Source organism: Carassius carassius, chromosome 35 (assembly GCF_963082965.1).
Source record: "Carassius carassius chromosome 35, fCarCar2.1, whole genome shotgun sequence".
Classification (NCBI taxonomy): Eukaryota; Metazoa; Chordata; class Actinopteri; order Cypriniformes; family Cyprinidae; genus Carassius; species Carassius carassius.
Genome location: NC_081789.1, coordinates 23679859 through 23706310, shown reverse-complemented (window position 1 = coordinate 23706310; position 26452 = coordinate 23679859). Strand labels below are relative to the sequence as shown.

At 35.6% G+C, this 26452-nt stretch overlaps 1 protein-coding gene across 1 annotated transcript; it reads left to right on the top strand.

The window, feature by feature from the left end:
- The first annotated feature begins 5692 nt into the window (after positions 1–5692).
- LOC132116284 (tomoregulin-1-like) lies at positions 5693–25582 on the top strand. Its single transcript, XM_059525056.1, has 10 exons — positions 5693–6338; positions 16593–16702; positions 17647–17776; positions 18530–18556; positions 21622–21721; positions 23058–23206; positions 23338–23388; positions 23567–23687; positions 23789–23950; positions 24812–25582. The coding sequence occupies exons 1-10, from the start codon at positions 6185–6187 to the stop codon at positions 24882–24884; spliced, it is 1077 nt and encodes a 358-aa protein (XP_059381039.1). The 5' UTR covers positions 5693–6184; the 3' UTR covers positions 24885–25582.
- The last annotated feature ends 870 nt before the right edge of the window (positions 25583–26452 follow it).

The following is a 26452-nucleotide window of genomic DNA, read 5'->3' as shown; positions in this document are numbered from 1 at the left end:
ATTTGGTAATTATGATATGATTATGAACGTGACTCTGTCTCATGCAGAGTGTGGTGTTGTCGTCCTGCATAAACCATGTATTCATTAGAGTCTCCAAAAATATTTTTATTATATAAATGTGGTCTTAAAGGGATAGTTCACCCAAAAATACAAATTATGTCATGTACTCACCCTGATATTGTTCCAAACCTGTATGAGCTGTTGAACATAAAAGAAGATATTTTGAAGAATATTGGTATGCAAACAGTTGACGGTAGCCATTGACTTGCATGGTATTTATTTTATTTTTCTCCATACTAAGTCAGTGGCTGCTATCAATTGTTTGGTTGCCAACAGTTTAAGCAGACAGAAATGTAATTTTTGAGTGAGCTATTGTTTAAACTTTAAAAATGCTGATACAATGTTGTTACCAAAATATCAGTAGACCTGGCCCTACACGAATAATTTAGTTGCCAAATGTGCTTCATAGATCTTTAATGGTTTACAAAATGCTGCCGTGAAGACTACTAAACGCAGCATTTTCTTTTTTTATTTGTCAAAGATCAAATGAACAGTATAATTTAATGAGGTACACCGCACATACTTGATTTAGCTTGTTGCAATATGTAGTATTTAAAAAAAGTTGCTTTTCCACTTAAGTTTTGTGTTGTGCATTCAGTAAGGGTATGGAAATAAGTGTAGAGTTGTGCGACTGTCATTTTGCCATTTTGTATGAATGCGATTTTAGCAGTCATTTTAAGCAATTATGTAACTGTTTTCAATTTAATTTTTTTCCCTCAAATAATTTCAGCAAATCTTGAAGTATTGCAACTTTTTCAATAGAATACACTGCTTGGACATAACTTGACTCTCTGTATAGAAAAGGAATTGCCTCAAAATGAAAAGTTGCTGAGCATTTAGTGAAGTGACATTCAGCCAAGTATGGTGACCCATACTCAGAATTTGTGCTCTGCATTTAACCCATCCGAAATGCACACACACAGAGCAGTGAACACACACACACACTGTGAACACACACCCGGAGCAGTGGGCAGCCATTTATGCTGCGGCGCCCGGGGAGCAGTTGGGGGTTCGATGCCTTGCTCAAGGGCACCTAAGTCGTGGTATTGAAGGTGGAGAGAGAACTGTACATGCACTCCCCCCACCCACAATTCCTGCCGGCCCGGGACTCAAACCCACAACCTTTCGATTGGGAGTCCGACTCTCTAACCATTAGGCCACGACTTCCCCATTTTGCCATACATTACTCATCCTTCTGGCTAACCAAAATGTAGTTGAGTTTGTTTAATTATCAGAACAGATTTGGAGAAATGTAGCATTTCATCACTTGCTCACCAGTGGATCCTCTGCAGTGAATGGGTGCCGTCAGAACGAGAGTACAAACAGCTGATAAAAACATCACAATAATCCACAAATAATCCAAATAATTTGTATCCATCAAGACATTTTTAATTTCAAACTTTGTTTCCATCTTAAATACCAGTCCATAACCCATAGTAACCCACTTCCTACAGTGAACAAGTTGTCTTGTCTTTCAAGAGAGATGGACTTTTTCACTGAAAAAGTGTGGATTATGGATGAGTATTTCAATGAAGCAACAGTTTGAATTTAAAAATGTTTTAATCATGGATTTGTTTCTTACACACATCTTTTTGCTTCTGAAGATAATAACTGATAGACTGGAGATGTATGGATTACTTGTGGATTATCGGGATGTTTTTATCAGCTGTTAGGACTCTCATTCTGACGGCACCCATTCACTACAGAGGATCCATCGGTGAACAAGTGATGCAATGCTACATTTCTCCAAATCTGTTCCCATGAAGAAACAAACTCATCTACATCTCGGATGGCCTGAAGGTGAGTAAATTATCCAAACATTTTCGTTTTTGGGGTGAGCTTACTTTAAAAAAGTGTAGTGGACCACAAGATTTGCCTTCAACATTCTGAGCAATAGCTATGTGTAGAAGAACAATGTTTTCGCAAGGCCTCATATCTGAAGCACTCATGTTTCAGTGCATGCCAGTGTTGTCATTACACTACATGTGATGTTGCACATGTGTACCTTATGGAAGAGTCGGGGAAGATGGTCCTGAAGTCTGTGAAACATAGGATACGATTTAAATTTACTCTCTTTTTTGCTTTGCATTCTCATCAGCTGTAGTAGATATACATGGTTAGAAAACATAATCGATTTCACAAATTTCCGGCCTTTTGTTGTGATGATGTTATGGGTTTGAAGCAGGCCAAAAATATTTATCTGAAACCCTTTTAGATTGCATTGAGATAGTGGGTGGTTGCATTTTTCTTTTTCTTTTTTTTTAATCACTGTGTTAAAATGCTTTTATTTATTCATATGGTATAAGTCAATAGGCTTGCTTTTTAAATTAGGATGACTTGGAGGCTCGGTAAGGACCATTCCTGTCATATTTGGACAGATCTTTCATGACAAATCTAGCATTCTGTTTAAATACTAAACTGTTTTTTTTTTGTATTATTATTATTATTATTATTATAAAAATTAATATTATATGTTATAAAAATAAATGTTGCTACAGTGCATAAAAGATATCAGCAACAGGTTTGTAAGTAATGTGTGCGAAAAACCTGCTTATGTTTCAAGAATGTAGCAGAACTCCAAACCTCCATCAAGTTATCACTGATTATTATTTTTCATGGTGTACTTTGATTATCTGCAAACCATATGTAAAAATTGTTTGAAGAATTCTGCACCAGTTAATTAAAAATGTTTTCTCTAAACAAAAAGTGTCCAGCGTGAGTGAAATCAGGGTGGACTGTTGCTCAGACGTTAAAGTTAAAGGCTCTTGATTTGATGTTGAATTTAAGGTGGAGGACTTGGCATCCACTTGTCCTGAAGTCAGGACTTGACAGGTAAACCTACAGAGTTATATAGGATTTGACATGCAGGCTACATTTTCTTGTCTGCTTTAGTGTTGAAATCTACAGCAGTTTCCAACAGAGCAATGAATTGTTGATATATCATCCCATCTAGGCTTAAGAGATCGTGTTTTTACAGATGGTCTTTGACTGCATGACTGTCACTTTGTCCACCTTAATTGGGTTTCCTCCATCCCAAGAGGGCACACAAGGTAACACACCTCATGGTTTTCTGTCTTCTGTGGGATCAGGGTTAAATCGGCTTCTGAGATTTAGTTTGACCTGGTGGTGGCGCTGGAGATTATCTTGCTAAGCTTTCTTGAATAGAATATGATTGCTTGGATCAAGCAAGGGTTTCTCATTTTATGTACTATACATTTTGTACATGTACCTACTAAGATTTCAGGTAATGCTATTTATAAATAATATTGCACAAGTCATTGCATGTTCATTCACTTTAAACACATTTTACAAATATTTTTAATGAGGCTATTGTTCACCGATAGATTCAAACAGCCAGAAAATTTACTAATTATATTCATAATATCATCTATAATGAAAAAAAAAACTGATTCATATGTTGCTTCCAAAACATTTTATTAATCAAAGAATTACCTTCAACTAGAAAACTAGCTTTTTTTTAACAACTTCCAAAACATGAAGTAGAAGCCCTGATATCTGTTTGCTTCCTTGTATAAAATGTAATAAATGAATAATTTCTCTTTTTTTGTCTCTTTATTGCGTATTCACCAAATCAAATTCTGTGACAATTACAGATCAATATGAGATGAAGAATGACACAGTACGTTTGCACTATGCAAACTGTGCATAGCCTACTGCTAAAAGCAGACTGCATTTAAAAATCAATGGATGCTGTTAAGGTAATTTGACAATCTGACAAATGAATCTTCCATTGTAGCATAAAAACTATAAAATCAAACCAGTAAAGAAAGAGGATTTACACAGCTGAAACCGAATTATGCCCGAGTTCATTGATGCAACTGTGAGACGATTCAGTTTGAAAAAACAGCTGCACGAGACAAATTTCTGGACTCATTCTGGATAGTTTAGAGGAAAAGAAGCAGCAGCAGTGACTGTCTGGTTTTTGTAAGTCAGTCTATTAAATGTCTGTCAGTGAGATCAATAGTGTTCTCGTGTGGCCTCGGGATCAATATTGACACCACTAGTACAGCTGGGCCATCCAGACTAAATTATGACGAACAACCCTGCAGCACAGCACATGTTTAGAAATGAAGCATCTACCTCAATTACAAACATAGATGTATACATAAATGTTAAACCAAAATACAAAGCTTCTCTCACAGCGACATTTCAAAAAGAATTATCGCATAATACTGCTCTGTCTGTGTTTTAATCTTTTAATGGCCCCTTGTGTGTTGAGCTGTCATTAAAACAGCGTAAAACGTCATAACGGGCCACAATGGATGGCATTTAGTGCATCTGGAGGAAATAATCCATTAATCTGCATTTCAGAAATGATAGATGAAAATGACCGAAACTTATGAATATAGACTGGAAACATTTGAGGTGTCTAAAGAAAGCACATTAAATCATAAAATGAGACTTGCAGACGTATGTCTCAGTACATCCTTATGACTGTCACCAAATCACAACATTTACACTGCAATTAATCACGCACTACTTAACACTCTCTCTCTAGCCATTAAAACAATATGTCAATATACAACAATATATGTATCGCCCTTTTTATATAGCAAAAGTTCATGGTGATGATGTCCGTACAAATACAGGTTTACATAATTACATTATAAAAAAGAAATACAGAAAATAATATAATAAAATATTTATATTTGTATTTAATATTATTTTTATTCTATTTTTTTATATTAATAATCATTTGTAAGCATTTAAGTGACAAAATCATGGGAAACCCATATTTACCATGGTTATGTAATATATAAAACATTTTGGGGTTAAATATTGATATAGATTTTTTTAAAAATCATATAAATATACTGAATATATATTAATAAATATATTTCTATGAAAGTCATTAAACATAAATATACTGTAAATGTTGTGATATTTATTTAAATTGTTAATATGTAATTATTTATACAGTATTGCTTGATTTGTTTGTAGTGTAAGATATATATATATATATATATATATATATATATATATATATATATATATATTTTTTTTTTTTTTACTAAAAACCTTTTAAAACGCTATATATATATATATATATATATATATATATATATATATATATATATATATATATATATGTACTTATTTGGGGCAACATTTCTAATTTTTATTTAGTTTGGTAAATTTAAACTAACATAAATTTAATTAAAAATAATAGATATTAAAAAAGGCATAAAAAACAACCTATTATCTATTATAAAAATAGATACTTTTTAAAACATTAATTATAAAATCAACAAATAAATCAAACATAAGCTAAAGTAAAAAAAAAAAAAAAAAAAAAAAAAAAAAAAAAAAAAAAAATTATATATATATATATATATATATATATATATATATATATATATATATATATATATATATATATATATATATATATATATATATAATTCTAAATATTAGTAAGACTATAATAGTACATCAGTGAACTAGTAAATAACGCTGCTGTGCAAACATCAACTGGAAAATGAATTATTATTAGCCTAATAAACTCAAACGCGTTCCCACCACACGCCACTGACTGAGCCATATACGACCACCTCATGGAAATGAACTGCATCCTAGTAATGACCCAACTGTAGGCTTGCAGATTTTTAGGGGTCCTGCGTTTCCTCCGGGAATTGGGGGAGGAGATGGTTCAGGAGTCACGTGACTGCAACCCATCCGTGCCGACCCTTTGTTGTTGGGATTTTGGGCAAGGAGAATCGTGACATTGCCCCGACGCGAAAGGACAGCAAAGACACCCGAGGACGAACGATTCCTAAAGGACGTTAAACCGTCGATACGCGTCGCCTTTTCCCCACAACCAGCAAAACAGACGCGCTTGAGATGCACACAAAGACGGAACGAGAGGCGTCCGCGAGCTGTTATTGAGACGATCTCCAGCACAACAGCGAATCCGCGCAAAAATGTGCCTGTGATAGAAATGCACGCTTGTTTTTAACCGGAGGGATGCTCATAAGGCTCCGTCGGCCTTCCTGGGACACAAACACGTTTTAAAAGGAATATTTTCCGCGTCCGCCGCAGCCTGCTCGTCTTTTGTTCCCCTGCACCTTTATTTAACAGGTCAAAGAGGAGATACAGATACATCATGTTGGTGGGCACCGGTCATGTAAGCTGGACCCGACCAGAACTGTCTGTGTTCTGCCTGTTGACCGTCATCCTCTGCCCAACTCTGGGATCCGTTCAAGCATCCAACCCGCAGAACACTGACTGTGTGTCCGGCAAAGGCAAAGGCTGCTTAGGTATTGCTTCACTATTTAATATGTTGCATGAAAACCAAAGCATGCTCACTTTTTATCTTTGTTGGAGATATTGCACATTTGTTGAAGATGGAGATTCGAGCATGGCCTCTGGAGGCTTACGAGAGGCAGGCAGTGTAGGGACGCTAAAATGAAACTACCAGTGTGTTCCTGTCAAATAAACAGATGCATGGGACTATTTTGAATTGCGTGCATTTGTTACCTCGCCTTTGAATGGTTTTGCATGGTCTGAAGTGAAGCATCCATCTTTTGATGCACCAGATCAGGTGAGACAATATAAAGGGGAAGCGTGAACCCCACCCTATAACATCACTCTCATCTGATCTGTGGTAACCACAAATTCTCTCCTCAGCTAAGGAAAGTGCTTTCTTTAAATGGATTAACGTAAAAAAAAAAAAAAAAAAAAAAAAAAAAAAAAATATATATATATATATATATATATATATGTATTCTTTTATGCACAAGGATAGGCCAATTATTATGCTCTAAGCCACATGTATGCGGCTTGGGATGGCAAGAGTAAGCCCCGCTGTCCATACTGTCCCGTATGGCAACCGATGGGGGGCTTTCAGGCTCGAGGCCTGTTTGAAAAGGTGTTGTGGTCTTATTTACTGTTTTGTATGCCCTTTAGAAACATGTGTTCATTGTCCTATAGATTGGATAATGGATGTTTCCAAGCGTATCCAAGTAATTGTCTTAAAGATTAGTTGAGTTAATGCTCTGTCATGGTAGTTGAATTGCAACATTTGGGGATTTTTCGGTTGTAGGCTAATGTATAGAGCTTTAACTTGTTTATTAGTATACATGGACGGATATAATTGCACATTTAAATCCTGTTGGCTCAACTTTGCACCTGATGACCCTTTACACACTGACTGCATATTAAAATAAGTAGCCGTTTAAAATGTAACCTTTTAACACAAAGCTCCTCTCTGTCTTTTGGGTCATTATATATAATGTAAACTCTCCAGATGGACGCCTTTTCCCCTCGCTGTCTTTCCTTTTTAAATCCTGACACCCTTTTTGTCACCTAGAATTAATAGAAGGAAAAGCAGCTGACAATAGCGGCCATTGTGCGCCAGTGTTTTCAGATTCAAAGCTCCAGGCTCCAGTGGTTTAATCAGTGGATGTCCTGCATAAGCAAAGGGCTGGTTTTGTAAAAGGCAGGAACACAATGGAGCAAGTCTCAGGGGCATCCGAATTGCCCTCAGCAGTTGGGATAGTACTGACCACAAGCAGAAAAAGCACCCTTCATTGATGCTCTTCTCCTTAGTGTCACTAATTCACTAGACGTGCTATTTTGGACCACCGCATTAATGGTGTTTCTTTTATTTGAAGAGCCTAATGTAGTGCTGGATGCATTTTGGCAAGTTAACAGTGTTGCGAACCTTGCAAAAAGTGCATTTAATTGTCATGTTAGTCTTTGCATTTTATTAAAAACCCAGATATGATTTCTGTATTTATGAAGTTTCTGGAATTTGATCCTGGATCTCAGTTAATCAATATTTCTGCTTGCCTCTCTGCTTTCATTTCTTGCTTTTAGTTGTCAGCAAATGATAAATTAGAATGCAATTATTTCACCCTCATTTTTAGGTAAATATCAAATCGCTTACCTGATTTAGAAGAGTAGTTTTGCCTCAGGAACTTGATTTTTATATTGAATTAGTGATGCTACACCGTTTGAAAGCTTGTCTATTGTATCAAAAAAATATATATATCATTTTGAGTGAAAGACATTAACATTATTGTGATCTGAACAATATGCTAAATTAAATGGGAAAATTTATATAAAAAAATTACTTTCTGTAAAAACAGCATTTTAATTAATATCACAGTGGGCCAAATATTATATTAGTGTACTACAAATTGACATTCATTTGCACCAAAATACTGGTGGTGCATTGCCATGCAAAGTATTATTGTATCGTTTTTCATTTATTTTACAGGCCAATTTATTTTGCTTCCCTAACCAAGTATAGCTACAGTCAGTTGCATTTTATTTGCATTAATTCATATATTTTTGTAATAAATATTAACATAAATGTCATTGATACAAAGTATATTTATACGTTATACATAGAAGTCGATGTGCATTCACACCATTGCAACTCTGTGACCCATAATGACATCACAGTCTGACCTTAGCAAGAGAACAGAAACTTTACTTGTTCACTTTAAGTGTATCTAATCTGTATCTACTCTTATTCTTTAAATAAGCCTTTTGAATTTTGGATAATGTCATTACATAATGTGTTTTAAATAGCATTTACTGCTGAGTACATCCTGTGCTCTTACCAATCAGAGCTCTGATCTTTGTCTGATCTAAACAGACACACTGGCTCATGAATGGAGAACCTCTGAAGCTACATAGAATAATTTCTTTAAGTAGTCTTCAGCCCATTTCCAGACCACTCTTGAAACACACATCGCTCACAACACAAAGCGCACGCATCTGAGAATATCAATTGACATGCAACCACCGTTTTGTATTCAAGGTTCTAAAGCAAGGCTGGATATGAAAACCAAACTCTTATAGGCATCAGTCAATTTAATGGCTTTCCATTGAACAAACTGCCTCCGAATCACTCCAGAGTAAGAGAGATGCTTTATGCACAAAGCTTCCCCGTAGCCCATAAGTCTGAAATCAATGGCGTCCACCGTGACAGGGCGAGGGGTCGACTGGAGGGAAGCGGTATTGCAAAGCTTTGCATAATGCATGTGTGTGCATGCAGCGGGTGCTTGCGAACCAATTTAAGGCAATATGTTCACCCTCTGTGTTTTCACACTAGTTTAGCCCGTCCTTGGTAGCTTTTTGTTTTAGACAAAGTGGATTTAAGCTGAAAATGTTTAAGCTGATAGAATTGAACCGTTTAGCTGGTTTAAAGTGAATACTGTGTCATTTCTGCGCCACTGCACTCTTAAAAATAAATGTTCTTTTATTGGCATTGGTGGTTTCATGACATCCATGTAATCTTTTCATTGCACAGGTTCTTTATAGTAGAAAAGGTTCTTTAGATCATAAAAAAAATAATCTTAACACTAAATGAAAATGGTTTTTTTAACAACTATTCACTGAAAGGTTCTTTGAAGAACCAAAAATTGTGCTTCTAGGCAAAAAAAAACACAAAAAAAACCCTTTTGGAACCTTTATTTTTAGGAGTGTAGAGTCACAGAAATAATGAGAGGATTGTTTTCAATCAGGTTTCCCAAACACTTCCCTTTCTGCCATTGGTCAGGATGAACAGATAGCTCCGCCTCTAATTTGCACATTTGGCTGAGCCAGCGTTGCCATGTGGCACTGGTTGGGGTTTAAGGGTTTAACAAATGTTTAAAATAAATGTTACATTTACTTAGATAAGCTTGGAATTTAAGTAGAAAGCATTAAGCAGATATAAGCTAATAGTGTTTAACTAAGTGGGAAAATGTCCTTTAGATTATAAAAATCTCCTTCACACTAAAACATTTTCTTTAAGGAAAATAATTCTATTGGATCCCTGAAAAAAAAAACTTATGTAATCTTTATTTATTAAGTGTAGAGTCACAGAAATAATGATTGTTTTCAATCAGGCTTCCCAAACACTCCTCTTTCTGCTTTTGGTCAGAAGAACACATAGCCCCGCCCTCAAACTCACACCATTGGTTTAGCCAGTGTTACTATGTGGAGCTGGCCAGAATGCTTCAACAAATGTTTTAAAAATAAACTAATTGTTTACTTAGATTTGTCTTTATATATGACGTTGGAATGAGAATGTATTTTAACATTTAAAACAAACCAATAATGGTTGCTCATTTAAGATTGCTCACGTAACATTTTGTGTCATATCATACCAAGGTGTGTTTTGGTCCTTAAGTGCTTAACTCTGATGTCATGCTTGTGGATTCTGTCAGTTGGACACCAGTATATAATTAAGAGGCAATTATTTTAAGCAAGCCCTTCACAGATGGTGCCTTCAAAGAGGCCCAGCCCACAATTACTACCATTTACAGACACTGCCAAGTGGACCATGTTGGTCCTTTGTTTCCTTCTATCTGTAGTTACACCATCACTTTGATGGTTAAAGTTCTGTTGCGTACTTCAGAAGAACCGGTTCCTACCTCTATTTGATGGCTCTGGTATATAGGTTGTATTGCGGTAAAACACTTTTAAGATGTTAGAGAATATATTTCTCCAAATAATTCACTGCCAAACTGAGGTTAAACCAAGATTATCACTTCAAATCAATGTACTAACTACCTTGCAGATCAAAGCGCCGGTGGTTCCTGACCACTAGACTGCACAAACGTTGTACTCCTTCACAGGAATGGCTGATAGCTTCATACCTTTGAATGTTTGATCTTACAACATTAGACTAAGAGATTCGTATCACTGCTTGTTTGATCTCAAAGACCCGACTGATCTAATTAGAACAGTACAAGTTGACTGCAGTGGATTCTGGTTGGGACTCATTAACAACATCTCTAGTCGTCCACTCTCTTTAGGATGTTTGCCACTGCAAACCTCAGACCAAAAGTGCAATGCATTCCTGCTCATGATATACATTTTGCTTCTTTGAAGTAGCTTTAAGTGTCTCTTTTAAGTGTCTCTCTAGCTTTACCCATCACCCATTTTTTGTGCTCCAACAGTCTTTCTCTGCTTCTTAGTAAGTGTATTGTCTTTTGTGTGTGTGTGTGTATGTCCCTAATATGCCAGAGGCAAAGAAGCACTACAGAATGGAGAAAATGCATATAATGCTCTCGTCCCTCTCAGCAGTTTTTAGTTGTACAATTAAAGCACAGGCGGGAGCACACGCTCTGAGAGATTGGGTTACTTCATTGTTCTTAAAGCACGTTCAAGCTCAACTTGAGGAGCTAAAATTGTGTATCAGTGAGAAGGAAGTAAATGTTAAAGTGTAATTTTATAATAGATATATGTGAATGTGTGTGTGTGTGTGTGTGTGTGTATTAATATGTTAATGTTTGATATGTTTGCAATCTATAATCCCATGTAAAACGTTTTTTTTTTTCATTCTACTCTTTCCATATGTTGTGCTGTTATGCTGTTTTTGCAGCGCTGAACTCCACAAGAATCCCTGCTGAAAAGTCATGCTTTAATTTCCATACTGGTTCAGGCTGGTTCATGTTGCCGGTCTTGCATGGTCATTAAAGTTTCATTTGCATAAGATGGCCAAAGCAGCACAGCTCCCTTTAGACTCATATTTATATGATACTTGTATTGAACTTCTTTCAAAAACATCTTTAAATGTGTGAAGTGTTATAAGCTGCTGAAGAAGGAGAAAAGTACCTAGCGTATGATGCAGTTAAACGTCTTTTAAATGGGAACGAGGGCGCAAAGTCGAGCTATAACGCCGTAGCTTCCTCCTTTTTAATAAGAGACACTTTGTGGGGTCTATTGACCCATTGAGGAGATGAGTATCGACTGCTCTTGAGCGGATGAGCTGTTTGGCTGCAGGCAATGGACTGATGTCCTTATCTTTCAAACGCCATTGATTTCCGTCGCTGCTCTGATTATCTTTGCGCAGTGTGAGATCTGGGTCTCCCCTCAGCCCCATTTTTACCCCACACACATTGTGCTCTGTTTGTTTGGAGATGTGTAGTTGGAAATGGGTCAGTTCAGATGAGGGATGTCTAAGGAATGTCCCATGAAGGAACTAGCAGTTGAATGAGGCTTGGTGTGAAGGTTAGGGCTTATTGGTTGGCTGTTCAGTAGAGGAACTTTTGTAAATATGAAAGCAGACATGCTGAATGCAACTGTGTTTACATTTTAAACAAATAGACAATAGCCATTCTTACAGCATTTTTCACAACAACCTTAAATATCACTTAACCTGCTATGGAACTTAAAGGGCTTCGTCACCCCAAACTTTTAATTATAATCATAATTTACTCACCATCATCAAGTAGTTCCAAACCTGGATGTGATTCTTTCTTCTGTTGAACACAAAAGAAGATATTTTAATGCATGTTGGTAATCAAACAGTTGATTGCAGCCATTGGCTTCCGTATAATTATTATCAACCAGCAACTGTTTGGAAGAAACTTTCAAAAGTTTAATTATATATATAAATTCATAACCATGGTATGTATGAAAGTATCATGATATTCCCAATTAATACCATCTCTCAGACGTCCTATATCATATTTCTTGTTTAATGCATCTATGTGTCTTTATGCATGCTCATGTTGATGCTGTTTCTCAAAGGGTGTGAGACAAGAAGTGTTGGTTCTGTCTGGCAGGGGCCCCGAAATAAGGAAAAGGTTTTTGCCCCCTTAATTTTTTTAATGATTTCATTTATTAAGGGAAAAAAGCTTTCCAAACCTGCCTGGCACTATGTGTAAAAGTAATTGCCCCTAAATCTAATAACTGTTTGACTGTTTATGAAATGCTGTGTTGGTTTTATGCCAGATGTAACGGGATACACGCCTTCCAAAAAGTGCAACTTTTGTCGCATTAGTCCACAGAATATTTGCCCAAAAGTCTTGGGGATAATCAAGATATTTTTTGGCAAATGTGAGACAAGCCTTTTTGGTCAGCAGTGGTTTTTGCCTTGGAACTCTTCCATGGATGCTGTTTTTGCCCAGTCTCGTTCTTATTATTGAATCATGAGCACTGACATAAATGGAGGGAAGTGTTCTGGGTTCTTTTATGACCTCCTGGACGAGTCGTCGTTGCACTTTTGGTGTAATTTTGATAGGCCGGCCACTCCTGGGAAGGTTAACCACTGTTCCAAGGTTTCTCCATTTGTGGATAATGGCTCTGACCATGGTTTGAAATGGCTTTATGACCCTTTCCAGACGGATACATGTCAACTATTTTATTTGTCATCTGTTCTTTAGATCGTGGGATGATGTGTTGCTCTTTAAGCATGCTTCTCTTTGTCAGACATATTCTATTTAAGTGATTTCTTGATTCAACAGGTCAGGGTGTGGCTAGAGAAGTTTAACTCAGCTTTCCAAAATAATGTGGTTAATAACAGTTCTTTCATGATTTAACAATTAATTTTTCACGTAGGGCCAGGTAGGTTTGGAAAGCTTTTTCCCTTAAATAAAAGAAATCGTCAATTAAAAATTGCATTTTGTATTTACTTGCGTTATCTTTGTATAATATTAAAATTTGTTTGATGATCTGAATCTGTTAAGTGTGACAAATATGCACAAAAATTAAAAACAGGAAAGGGGCAAAAACCTTTTCCCGGCACTGTAAGTGAGATATGCATTAGAATTTGTTAATGGGAGAGCATTCTAATAGTTTAGTTTCTCACCATGTAGAATATTTTATTTAAAAAATGTGTTTTTTTTTCTAAATGTTTCCCCCTCCTGTTGTGAATCAGACATCTCCACTTCAGTAATACTTACAAACACCTAACTTTACAGTTTTATTTTTATCTATATCCTGAAGAGATTTGTTCAAGTATCATTTGTGTGGTTTATAGAATATTGTTTTCCAAAAAAATTAGTTAAAAAAATAATTTTCTTCTAGCTGTTGACAGTATTGTTATGATAAAGATATCCAAAATCTCTAATGTCACCAAAAAGAAACAAGACGTTTGTATCTGGCTTTATCCAGTGTTCAGATTTCTTTTCTGCAAAAGTATGCAAATCAGTGCATATTTATTTAGAAAATTCCTCATTTGCATATTTAATCATGACATTTCAGAAGACTTGTAATACAAAAACATTTGTCTTGATGTACTGTTATTAATCAAATGTGCAAGTATGGTTATATATATATATATATATATAGTGACGGGGTGAAGAAGCACACGACACGAGGGTCAAGGTAGGTTCCCCGAAGGGTGGATTTTATTTTATATGGTGTAGGGAAAAATAGCCAACGTGAGGGGTTTCCGGTGCTCAGCCTTCTCTTCCTCCTTCGGTGCGCAGTGCTGTGTGGGTCCGTGAGATCCGTGTCTTTAGCGGGCTGGCGGTCACACGCTGCTCTCTGGAGGGGAAACACAGAGAATTGTTAGTTGAGTCTTCTGGAGACATCTCTCACCTCTGTGTTTGACGACGCTGCTTATAAAGCCCGTTTCCAATGGGCTGCAGGTGTGACCGCTCAGCCTGTAATGAGCAGGTGCAGGTGTGTCTGCTCTGTTTCCATGGCGACGCTGATGAGCGCTCGGGCCACGCGTCACACTATGTATTATTTACTTGTGGGTTCTTGCCTTAAGAACATTTTATTCCTAATTGCTTTTAAAACTTTTATCACATGTATTAGTGCACTCAGGCTGTGAAATCCAGCTCACTCTGACAGTGTTCTTATTATCAGTTGGTCTATTCCCTCAGGTGCCAGACCCAACACATCATTTATTACAGCAGTTTAACACCTCCACAGATTAACCTCTCGTCTCATTTGAACAGCCTGATTAATGAACTTCTCTTGTCTAAAGTCTGTGCATTGGTTTCATCTGGAAAACTTTCCGGGTTTCTGTGGCAGCAGCATTCGAGCAGTTTTCCAAATGCACGCGCTGCTCGGCCGAGAGCCAGGAAGCATCTGTAGTAGCTTTACGTTTCTGCTCTTCATTAACAGGCCATCCTTCGCCTCGTCTCGTCTGTCTGCATTTACACGAGGGTTACGGCTGCCCGCTGCACTGCATTGTTTTTTAAATTCTGAACATATATTGCTATAGATAGATAGATTAGTATTATTTCTGTGATGCAATGAATTTTCAGCATCATTACTCATCTTCAGTGTCACATAATATTTCAGAAATCATTCTTATATGCTGATTTGCTGCGCAAATAACATTTCGTATTATTATTAGTGCCGATACATTTATTGCAGGATTCCTTGATGAATAGAACATGCAAAAAACTGAATTTGCTGAATAAAAGTATTCATTTCTTTTTAATGTAAAATCTGTTCATAACATCATACTTTGTTGTATATCATCATACAATTATTTTTTTTAAATGTATTCATATGCAGTTGTATTTATGTGGAACTGTAAGATACTAAAAACAGTATGATGTTATCATGGAAGGAAATTGGAAAAAGCATGTTGTATTGCACTAACTGAAAAAATAATGCATTGAATTAACAGGACTTGCATTTTTAGGTCCTGAAATTGAACATAGTTGTTTATTTAAGCTGTGAATATTTCAATTAAAAATGTTTCACACACATTTTTATAATTCAAAATTGAATAATTCATATTCACCTTGTGCAGCTGGAGATCATGCATCGGTGCTCCACTGCTATTCCTGCAGCTCCCGGATGTGCAATGCTGAATTTCAAACACTGAATTTGTGGAAGCCACTTTGAAAAGTGAAAAAAAATTAAATAAAAATGGACTGAAATTTGCATATATTGATAATATATGAATAGTATTTTCTTCCATAGCTGTGATTGTCCATTGTTTCCCAGGTTCATTTGTTTTTTTTTAAATATATATTTTGTGGAAATATATTGTTCCAAACCTGTATGTCTTGTCTTCTGAGGAGCACAAATGAAGGTATTTTGACATATTTGTCAATGGGGTCCAAAACATTCCTAGAAGGCAAACACTGAGACATTTTTCAAAATATCTTCTTGTTTGTTCCACAGAAGAAAGAAAGTCATACAGGTTTGGAACAACGTGAGGGTAAATAAATAATGACAAATGCTTCATTCTTTGGTGAACAATTTATTGAACCCGGTTTCAGAGGTTTGTCAGTCCCAGCTGTGTGTCAGATGGAGGATCTGGCCTTGCTTCATTTCTGTTAATATGCTTCATACTCACAGCTAGTGGTCTGAAATATGAATGACAGCTGTTGGACACATGCTCTGTACAGCTGCTTCCTGGGCAGCAGTCTGATTTCACATCAGTATGTTTCACAGCTTTGATAATGAGTGGATGAAACTGATTCTGGACTAAAATGTTAACTTTAAATTAACTTCCTGGTTCCAGATATAGAAGGTTTTATGGTATATGGATGAGCATTCATATGGACCCTCATTAACACAACCACATTTAGACTCGTTAAACACACATTTGTTGGCCACCTGAACTTGTAGTATTTTGAGGGGCCACCAGTGGCAGATCAGTCCTGAAGAGGCAAAATAAAACACATTTAACATGCAATTCTGAAAAAAAAGAAAAATCACAATTACCATTTTTTTGGGATTCCATAGCTTTTTGCTTCAAAGAAGGGTTTAAAGAAACAAGCATACAAGTAAAAATAGTTTCCTAGCTTGCGAAATTATCAAGACCAACATGTTTGTGAATATTTGGTGTTTAATGAGTCTCTGTTTGTCAGATCTGTCAGAGAAGAAGAGCGACCTGCGAGTGTGTGATGCCACCACGTGCCGTTACAGTGGCATCTGCCAAAACAACGGTGGAGACATCAAATGTGTATGCCAGTTTCAGGTACACATTTTACATCTTCCATTTATTACTTTGTAATGCTGTTCTGATTTTATGAAACCATCACTTGCTCACTCTGTAGTGAATGGGTGCCGTCAGAATGAGACTCCAAACAGCTGATAAAAGTGTCACAATAATCCACACCACTCCAGTCCATCAGTTTTGTGAAGTGATAATCTGTGTGTGTGTGTGTGTGTTTGTAAGAAACAAATCCATCATTTAGATTGCTTCAGGCTAAAATACGAGTCCTCTATCTAAAAATATAAAAAAAAATTCCAGTGAAAAAGTCTCCTCTGAATCAGGAGAGAAATATGCACAGAAAACAGTCCAAAACAAATTCTGGATTTTGATGTGAGTAAAACTGAGGATGTATTTATTTTTCTTTTATTATTGATTATCGACTCATATTTTGGCCAGAAGTGACTGTTTACAGTTAAAAACATATTAATGACGGCTTTTTGTTTCTTACAAACATTCAGCGTTTCACTTCACAACTTTACTTGTGGATTATTGTGATGTTTTTATCAGCTGTTTGGACTCTCATTCTGACGGCACCCATTCACTGCAGAGCATCCATTGGTGAGCAAGTGATGATGAAGAAGCAAATTCACCTACATCTTGGAAGGCCTCAGGTTGAGCCCATTCTCAGCAAATTTTCATTTTTAGGTGAACTATTCTATTGTATACCATACTATTTTAATTTACAGCCTGTCATGGATTCATTGATGGTTTGATGGCTTCTGTCCACTCTTGATCATATAAGAAAAATCATTGAACATTGTGATTTTTCTGTAATTGACCTTCAGGAAATCACTTAAATCATAACGCTGAATCATTTACCTGCATTCATTTCCCCTCTCATTGATCAGTGAGCCATTTCAGACATATTAAAGTGAAAAATCATAAGTGGCTGAACTCAATACCCCTCTCATATGTGTTTGCCGCAGTGCACTAAGAACTACGTCCCTGTGTGCAGTACAAACGGAGACACCTATCAGAACGAGTGCTATCTGAAACAAGCAGCCTGTACCCAGCAGAGACCCATCTTTCTGGCCTCTGAGGGGCCCTGCTATCCTGGTGAGTCCAGACCGTCTCCTCCACTTCCTGAAATGAAAACCTGACATCTTCTGTCTTAGTTCATATTACACTGACTGTGCGTGTTTTAACAGAACAAGTCACAAGCATTTCTTTTAAGATGCTGGAATAATCAGCATTGGTCTGAGATGGGTATTTTTTTGGGGTGGACGGGTTTTAAAAAAAAATTCTCTATATATATAATTTTATTTTTTATAAATAATTTTCCATAATGTTGGACCCAGATTGCATTTTATACATTCAATAGAAAAGTAAATACATTTTTATATATTTATTTTTTATTTGACTAATGCACATTATCAAGATATTTATTCCAATAAAAGTTAAACTGATTGGATTTTATTTTTTTGATGAGCCTCTAACAGGCCACTGGTGACAAAAATTTCCATCAAGAGATAAAGATGAATTACTTTTACAAGTTAGATAGATTTTTCTGAGGTCCAGAAATGCTATCTTAACATCCTCCTGTGTATATGCAGAGGCTTTATTTCAGAGACTCTAATGAGCAGCGTGATCTGATACATAACAGCCTTTATTTTTAGCTCTAATTAATCTCATGATTACTTTTCATCTGCAAATTACATGCCATGACTCATAATAATTTGATATGCATGTTAATAATACATAATACAAGGAGTATGCACTGCTGCTACCGCTGTATGGAATCTAGACATGTATTGATATATTTATAAATGGAAGGCTATAATAAGTCCTACTTTTTGTTTCTTGTTCCAGATAGCAGCTCGGGATCTGGAGATGGAGGTTTGTTTTCTTTTCCTAATATTTGTTTCTGACCATAAAGCAGCAACTGTAATATCAAGGAAATTGAAACGTGGTCATTTCTAGGATTTTGACCTGCAGACTTCAAATGATCTCAGAAACGGGTCAGCTCCCATCACTCCAGAGCGCTGTAGATCAGCCAAAACATCCCATCTGAGGTTATTTTTAGCCCTGTCATGCTGAAGTTGCCAGTTCTGTGATAAAAGAGTGACCTCGGGCTGCGCTGGGTTTGAACCTCCTCTGGTGCGGGTTTTAAAGATGAAGGCCGCTCTAGAGCTGTCATTACTGCAAATTACAGAGCAGTGCAGGAACGCAACTCAAGTGCTGTTGAGTATGTACTCATTCAGTGGCCACTTCTGAAATCTGTGCTATGCCACTGAGTATTTTTAATCGTTCTTTTACATAAAAAATAATAATAATAAAAATTATAGATTTGAACTTTTTGTCTTATTTCTCATTTGTAAAGTGGCATAATTCTCGATTTTATTGTATTATACAGTAGGAGTGCTCCGATCACGATCGGCCTATCGTTAACGCGCATCTCGTCAGTAAAGCCGGTTTTCTAATCAGCGTTGAATTCCCTCAGGTGCGTGATTTCACATAGAGCAGCTGTTACTACACAGAGCCGTTGTTAACTGAGAAGATGCGCAAATAAACGCTGAAAATGAACGTGGATTTGCGCAGCTTCTCAGTTAATCCTAGCTTGTAGACCTGCTCATATTTAAAAAATATATATAACTTTTCCAAAGTGTAAAGTGCAGCATCAACAGTTTCAGTTTTTAGACCTGCTCAGATTTTGTTACTGCGTTGACCCGATCGTAATTAAAAGCAAAGGTCTGTTTAAATGCCGACGGGAGCTGCATTTGAATTACTGTTGTTTTTTTCCTAGTTGTAGTGATGTTCACACTCGCGGGATGCCTTTTGAAAACCTTAGAATCCGCTGCAGGACGGGATTTGCGCTGAAGGCGGAGACTTCCGCCATTTAATAGGTTCGTGTGGAAACATGAAAATGTACCTAAGTTCCGCACTCAAAATATTGCATTCGGTCATTCGGTACACACGTGCACCGTACCGAAAGCCCTGTACCGAAACGGTCCGGTACGAATACACGTACCGTTACACTCCTATTATTTATATATATATATATATATATATATATATATTAGGGCTGTAGCTATCGAATATTTTAGTAATCGAGTATTCTACCAAAAAATCCATTGATTAATCGAGTAATCGGATAAAATGTGTTTTTGCTTAAACTGCAATATTAATTATGCAAGAGAAAATAAGACTCCTGAGTCTCTTAAAATGAACATCTAAGTTTCCTTTTCCAGAAAAAAAAAAAATTTGTATTTTTTTAATTCATAGAAAACAATGCATACATCAAAAATAAAAGTTTAATTATTACCCATTGTTTCTCTGTCTGTACTTGTACTGTGAACAATGACAATAAAGTTGACAGATGAATTAAGTGCATTTAAGTGCCATTCAGTTGGGGTTTTAAATAAAGCATGCAAATTAAACATAAAACATTAATTTAATTTATCTTTTAATTATTGAAAATTAAGCAAACTTAACTTTTTGGTAAACAAAGGGGATTTACTATAAAAAATAAGACATGGAAGAAATGTTGTGTGATTAAACCTTAAAAAAAATAATGTTTGATTTTTTTTTTGTAGTAGGCTATGTGCATTCTGCTGAACAATAGTAATACATATCTGGCAAATACTTGACTTTAATCTAAACCGGACTTTTATTTTGACGGGTTGACGTACCTTTACAGTTCTGTGTATGTGATGTGGCAACGGTCAAATGCTCATGAAGTGACTGTCAGAGCAGTTCTGGAAATGTTGTCATGTGCTCACGTCTTTATTTAGTGAGACAGCAGATGCTGAAATCACCGCGAGCGTCACGCGCGCTTCAGTGTGTGTGATAAAGGAAGTCGCGCTTATGCTCCATTCATTAACAGAGACACACAGAACATGCAGGATTCATATTAAAACAGACTGTTCCGGCTTAATATTTACAGACATTATTCCATATCGTGATTTGATGTAAGTGCAATGATCTATTTTTGATTAATTCATTCAAAATTGTGGGTGACGTAAACGCGTTGTCATATTAAAAAAAAATAATTGCGAAAGAACCTGACATGAGATTTAAAATAAATTAAAAGAGGCTTCGAGGCAGAGGAATTTGCCTCGATCATTTTTTGTAATCGAGTTACTCGAGGCGTTTCAGCCCTAATATATATATATATACACACACACACACACACAAATAAATATATAAATAAAGTAGAATTATCAATTATCAATAACAAAAAAAAATTATATTTTTATTTTACATTAATATTTTATAATCATGCCAAGCTTTTTAGAAAACAATTCCTATAATTTTTTTTAAAAAATACTATGTTTTTTTATTAGCTAAAAGTTTTTATAATAGTAAATTTCATATTTCAGTTTCAGGTTGGTTTCTTTTTTCAAGTATTTCAGAGTGCCTTTAATTAAAAATTTGGTCAAATTTGATAATTTATAGTTAGTGTTGTCAAACGATTAATCGCGATTAATCGCATCCAAAATAAAAGTTTTTTTAAAAGTTACATAATAGATGTGTGTGTACTGTGTATATTTTTTATGTACACATAAATACATAAATATACATGTATATATTTAAGAGAAAATTTGTTTTTATATTAAATATATTTATATATGATATAAAATATATGAATATAAGTATATACCTGTAAATACATGTAAATGTTTTCAAAATATTTACTGTATGTGTGTGTATTTATATATACATAATAAATATACACAAAACGTACACATATAATACGTAAACAAACTTATTTTGGATGCGATTAATCGTGATTAATCATTTGACAGCACTATTTATAATCAAATGGACAACGATGAAGGAAAACAGGAGGAAAACAGATATGCAGAATGATCCTCAGTGCTAATGAAAATGCTTTCATAAAATCAGTTAGTTTTTTGTTTTTTAATAACCTTAATTTAACTTGTGTTATCACTGTCTTACAGAATATGAAGGATCAGGCACAGATTCAGGCAAGAAAATCACAAAATGCAGCAACTGCAAGTACGGCGCTGAATGCGATGAAGACGCAGAGGATGAGGACTCGTACGTACTGCATTCATTTCTTTATGATTCCTGCTTATGTTGTCCAGCCAGATTTACAAGAGTATCCAGGAGTTTTTCATTAATAAGTCTTGTGCTTTTTCATGCCAGCTTTTTAAAGTAATGAATGTATGAAATTTTATTTATTTATTTATTTATTTCTACAACATTGGAAACAACTGCCATTGTGAATAATGTTGGAAAGAATTCAGTTCTGTCAAAGCTACTCCCTTGAGACGGGGAAGCGTAGCAAAACTTTTTTTGTATCAAAGGTTTTTCTGCCTGGTTCATGTTACTTTTGTATTTTCTTGCCAAGCGCTAATGAACAGTATGGACTAACTCCAGGAAGCACTGTAGCTTCCAAGGACATGAGATTCAGGAGCCCTGGGACAAAAGAATCCTACACAGCTCTCAAACACTCACAGCTAATTAGAGTTACATTATCTCAGCCAGCAGGGGGAGACAATTAGTGACTAAATTTACCAGGCATTAAAACTTATAGTTGCTTTAGTATCATTGATATTATCGAGTATCGCTTTTGTTAATATTTTGAGTTTGATTTTATGTTTCCTATTTAAATTTTTTTATGTTTTTAGTTTTTTCAAACATCTCTATACAGTTTTTGTTAAGTTTTAGTTTGTATTTTAATTTTTTTTTGTTATTTTGGTTCTTAATCTAAATGAAAATGTTGCCTTGACCACTACCTAAAATCAACTTGATGTTTTTATTTGATTTGATTTTAATTCCTTTTTTTAATTTCATGTATTTATTTATTTTTTCTGTACTTTTTATTTCTTTTTACGTTTTAGTTAATTATAATAACGCCGATTTATGGAAGTCCATTTCCGCCACTGCATAAGAAAAAAACAATCTCAAAATTCAGAGATAAAAATGTCAGAACTCTGTGATATAAACAGAATTTGCAATGCGTAAAGTTGCATTTCAGAGAAAAATTGTCTAAATCGCAAGTTCTGACCAAATTTCTCACAATTAACATCTCGCAATTCTGGCTTTTAGTTTAAATCTCACTATTCAGAAAACAAAAAAAGGAAATTGTGATTTATGTGACTTTTTCTCACAATTGTGAGTTCATACCTGATCATTCAGACGTTTCTTCTCACATGTGAGATTAAAACTCGAAAGAACAAAAACCATGAGATAATTATCTTTTTACATTTTTTATACACTGTGGCTGAAACAAGCTTCCTTTCTGGTATATTCAGGGCTTTATTGAAACATTTGTTGCGGTTAAATTCCCTGTAGTACCAGCAAAAAGTTTGGCCTTTTGAATAATTCACAGCATTTAAATTTGTCTGTTCGTCTTATTTTAATGTTGCAGCTGTTCGTGTAAAATCGACTGCAGTGGGCACAATGAAAATCCAGTGTGTGGCACAGACGGAAACTCCTACCACAACCCCTGCCTGGTGCGAGAGGCGTCCTGCATGAAGCAGGAACAGATCGATGTCAAACATTTAGGGAGATGCACAGGTCAGATCCTGTCATAGTCACAGCACTGCAAATAATGCATCAAGCCAAATAGTCCTTTTTTTATGTGAGATTTTGAATGATAGATGTCTACCTAAGCCAATACGTGTTTGTTTTTTATCATTTAAATATAGACAAGGCTAAGAAAACTGAACCTGGACTTCCCTACAAGCCAGAATTGATTGGTAAGTACACTCCTAATAATCTTCATCTTTTAATCACTTCTAAAATGTGAAATGTTTCAGGGGAAAGAATATCTAATGAGAAAAATCAATGTTTTTAAGTTTTAAAGCAAAGCTATCTAGAAGCTTAATCTGCTACTTTGAGCAATGGAGTTTAAAATCGAATGTTGTCTTTTTTTAGACCCAGCAAAAGCCGGTGAAGGAAAAGGATACGGCTGGATGCCCATTCCCTGCACGGACGACTATGCCAACTTCTGCGCTCATGGCCAGTGTGAATTTAATTTCGGCATCGCCTCCTGCCGGTGAGCGTCTAGTATTTGGTTGTACGGATCTGTGTGCATTCTTTTTAAAAGATGACATTTGTTGGGAGATGAGTTTCAGATGGTTTCTTGTTTTTCCACAGGTGTGACTCAGGTTACACAGGAACACAGTGTGATGAGATCGCTGACTTTAACATCCTGTATGTGGTACCCAGTGGTCAGAAACTTCATTATGTGCTCATAGCTGCTATCATTGGAGCCGTGCAGATCGCCATTATTGTGGCAGTTGTCATGTGCATTACCAGGTAAGAAAAAATCGGCAATAACATTTGGTTTATTAAACAAAAATGAACATTTTAACATCTTTTGAAAGCATGCATGACAGTAATGCATTTTCTTAACACTGATGAAATTAGAAATTTTGAGCTAATTTAAGATTTATATTAACACAAAATGTAATACTATATAATAATTGTGGTCCTTGTCTTTGGCCACTCAAACTCTCCTTCTCATCATGCATTAGGAGGATATAGACACACGTCCTCTTCCAGGCAGTTTCATAACATTTTCTGTTGATTGGAAATTCTTAATTATTGCCCGGAATTTTCACTGCTCTAGCTCTTTTCTTAAAGCCACTTCATTAATTTGTGAAGCTCAATTATCTTTTGCTGCACATCAGAAATATATTCTTTGGTTTTTCTCATTGTGATGGATGATTAAGGGAATTTACGCTTTGTTTTCGATCCTCTTTATATTTCTGTGAAACAGGAAGCCATGGCTGGATAATTTCTTGTTTATAATCACACTGGAGTGCTCAAAATTGTGAATATGAATGGGAATATACTTCAGAAATATTTTACTCATAAGAATTTCTAGGGGGCCAATAATTGTGTCCAACGAGTATTTGAAAAAACCTATATTTCATAATGATATTTCCCCCCATTTTAAATTCTTATTATCCAATGAAAGGATACATTTTTGTGAATTTTTAAAATAAAAAAAGCAAAAGGATTAACAATGCAGATGAATTTTTACAGCCTTCTTTGATCATATTTACCAAGGGGGGCAATATTTTTGGCCACGACTGTAATATATATATATAAAATACATTTTTTATTATTTCTATTATTTATTGCTAAATATTTATCTTACTTTATTTTTTCCAGGAAATGTCCTAAGAACAATCGTGGAAGACGGCAAAAGCAGAACTTTCCATCAAATGCCTCAAGGATGATGTAGCTTGTTTTTCTTTCTTTTTTTTATACATTTTGTACCGAGTGGATTACAGTTTTATTGTGCTTTTTGTTTTGTGCTTTCTTGACTCTGGACAATTATCAATTGAAGTTTTATTTTATTATTTTATTGGATGGTGCCTTATTGTTTTCAGGACATTTTAGGTACTTGATGTCAGTGAATGATGTCACTGTCAAATGAATGATAAAAGCCAGCTCTTTTTGTCAAGGTTTTTTGTTTTTATTTTTCCTTTAGATCGTGGTACCAGGTTTTTTCATGCATTGTTAAATGTAACTCTCGGCACACAAACTGTACCACAAAAACGGACGTCCACTGTTTCCATGGAATGTGCTTCTTTAATGAAAATATTAACTCTGGACTGTCTTTAACTGCCCCCTTTTATTTCCTCAAATCAAACATAGCTGAACACCAAATTGAATTGGACATGAACAAGTTTGCCGATGAAGTGATGACGTTTACAGTTTCTTTAGAAGGGAATTCCAGAGAATGAAATGCAACGTGTTTGACTAGCTAATCTTATCAATGTTGAAATGTTCGTAGTTTTTATGTTCTAATGTTATCGGTGGTGTAAATGTTGAAACATACCTTATTGACATTAATTTAATTCTATGAACTGCATATCGCATGACCTGTGAAACTGTGTCCAGTGCTGTAGATTTAATAAAATGTAATTCTCAGTCTTACTTGTTGCCTGTACACATACACACGGTGTAAAGTTAAATGCTAAACCTTGAGTAATTCAGATGTGGCTTGTCCTAAGTAATACGATCTTTCTTGAGTAATCTAATTTTAAGAATCCAGTTCAAGTACTTTGTAATTTGACATGTTTAAATCATTAGCATCATGCTCCAAGACATCAGGTTTGAACCACTTTGGACGCCGTTACAATTTTAAGAAAAACTTCTTAAAGGGATCATTTACTCACCTTCATGTGGTTCAAATGCTGTATGACATTTCATCTGTGGAAAACAAAGAAGATATTTAGAAAAATGTCAACTTTTAAGACAAAATAATGTTCTTGCCATAAAGGTTTGGAATGACTTGAAGGGTGAGTGAATGAATTTTGGATGAACTATCCCTTTAAGAGTGACATCTTAGGCTCTCAAATTCTAAAATGACAGATTGCACTAAGCAGCAGCTATTTGCAGAAAAAGGATCTGACCGCAAAAGTTCGACTGTTTGCTTGTGCCAAGCAAAGTGGTGTCGAATATCTGCTCAATGTAAAGTTCTGGAGAATTAAGTAAGCCTCGTTCAGCTATGACATGAGTGATGAGTAATTATAGATGACTCGGGTTTAAGAATAGACTGCAGCTGTTGGCATCATTTCACGGGTTTGGACAGTCCATCTTAAGGTGTATCATCTTCCCGGGGTCGCTGCGTAGATGCCAAAATCATGCTTGAGGTCGATCTTAAAGCATTGTGGACATGGTTGTAAGCAAATTGCTTCCTCAGTTGTTAATAGTTCCCCTAACTTGGTAATGGTAATGCTGAAACCTTTTGTCCAAAGTTGGACAATTGGGTGACCATCAGTGATGGAAAATCTTGGTATTGTT

Excerpts from the sequence above, each read along its gene's own strand:
- LOC132116284 (XM_059525056.1), top strand. The coding sequence starts at position 6,185 with ATGTTGGTGGGCACCGGTCATGTAAGCTGGACCCGACCAGAACTGTCT. Across the intron at positions 17,777-18,529 it reads TGAGGGGCCCTGCTATCCTG|ATAGCAGCTCGGGATCTGGA; the intron begins GTGAGTCCAGAC and ends TTCTTGTTCCAG. Across the intron at positions 23,951-24,811 it reads GTTGTCATGTGCATTACCAG|GAAATGTCCTAAGAACAATC; the intron begins GTAAGAAAAAAT and ends TATTTTTTCCAG.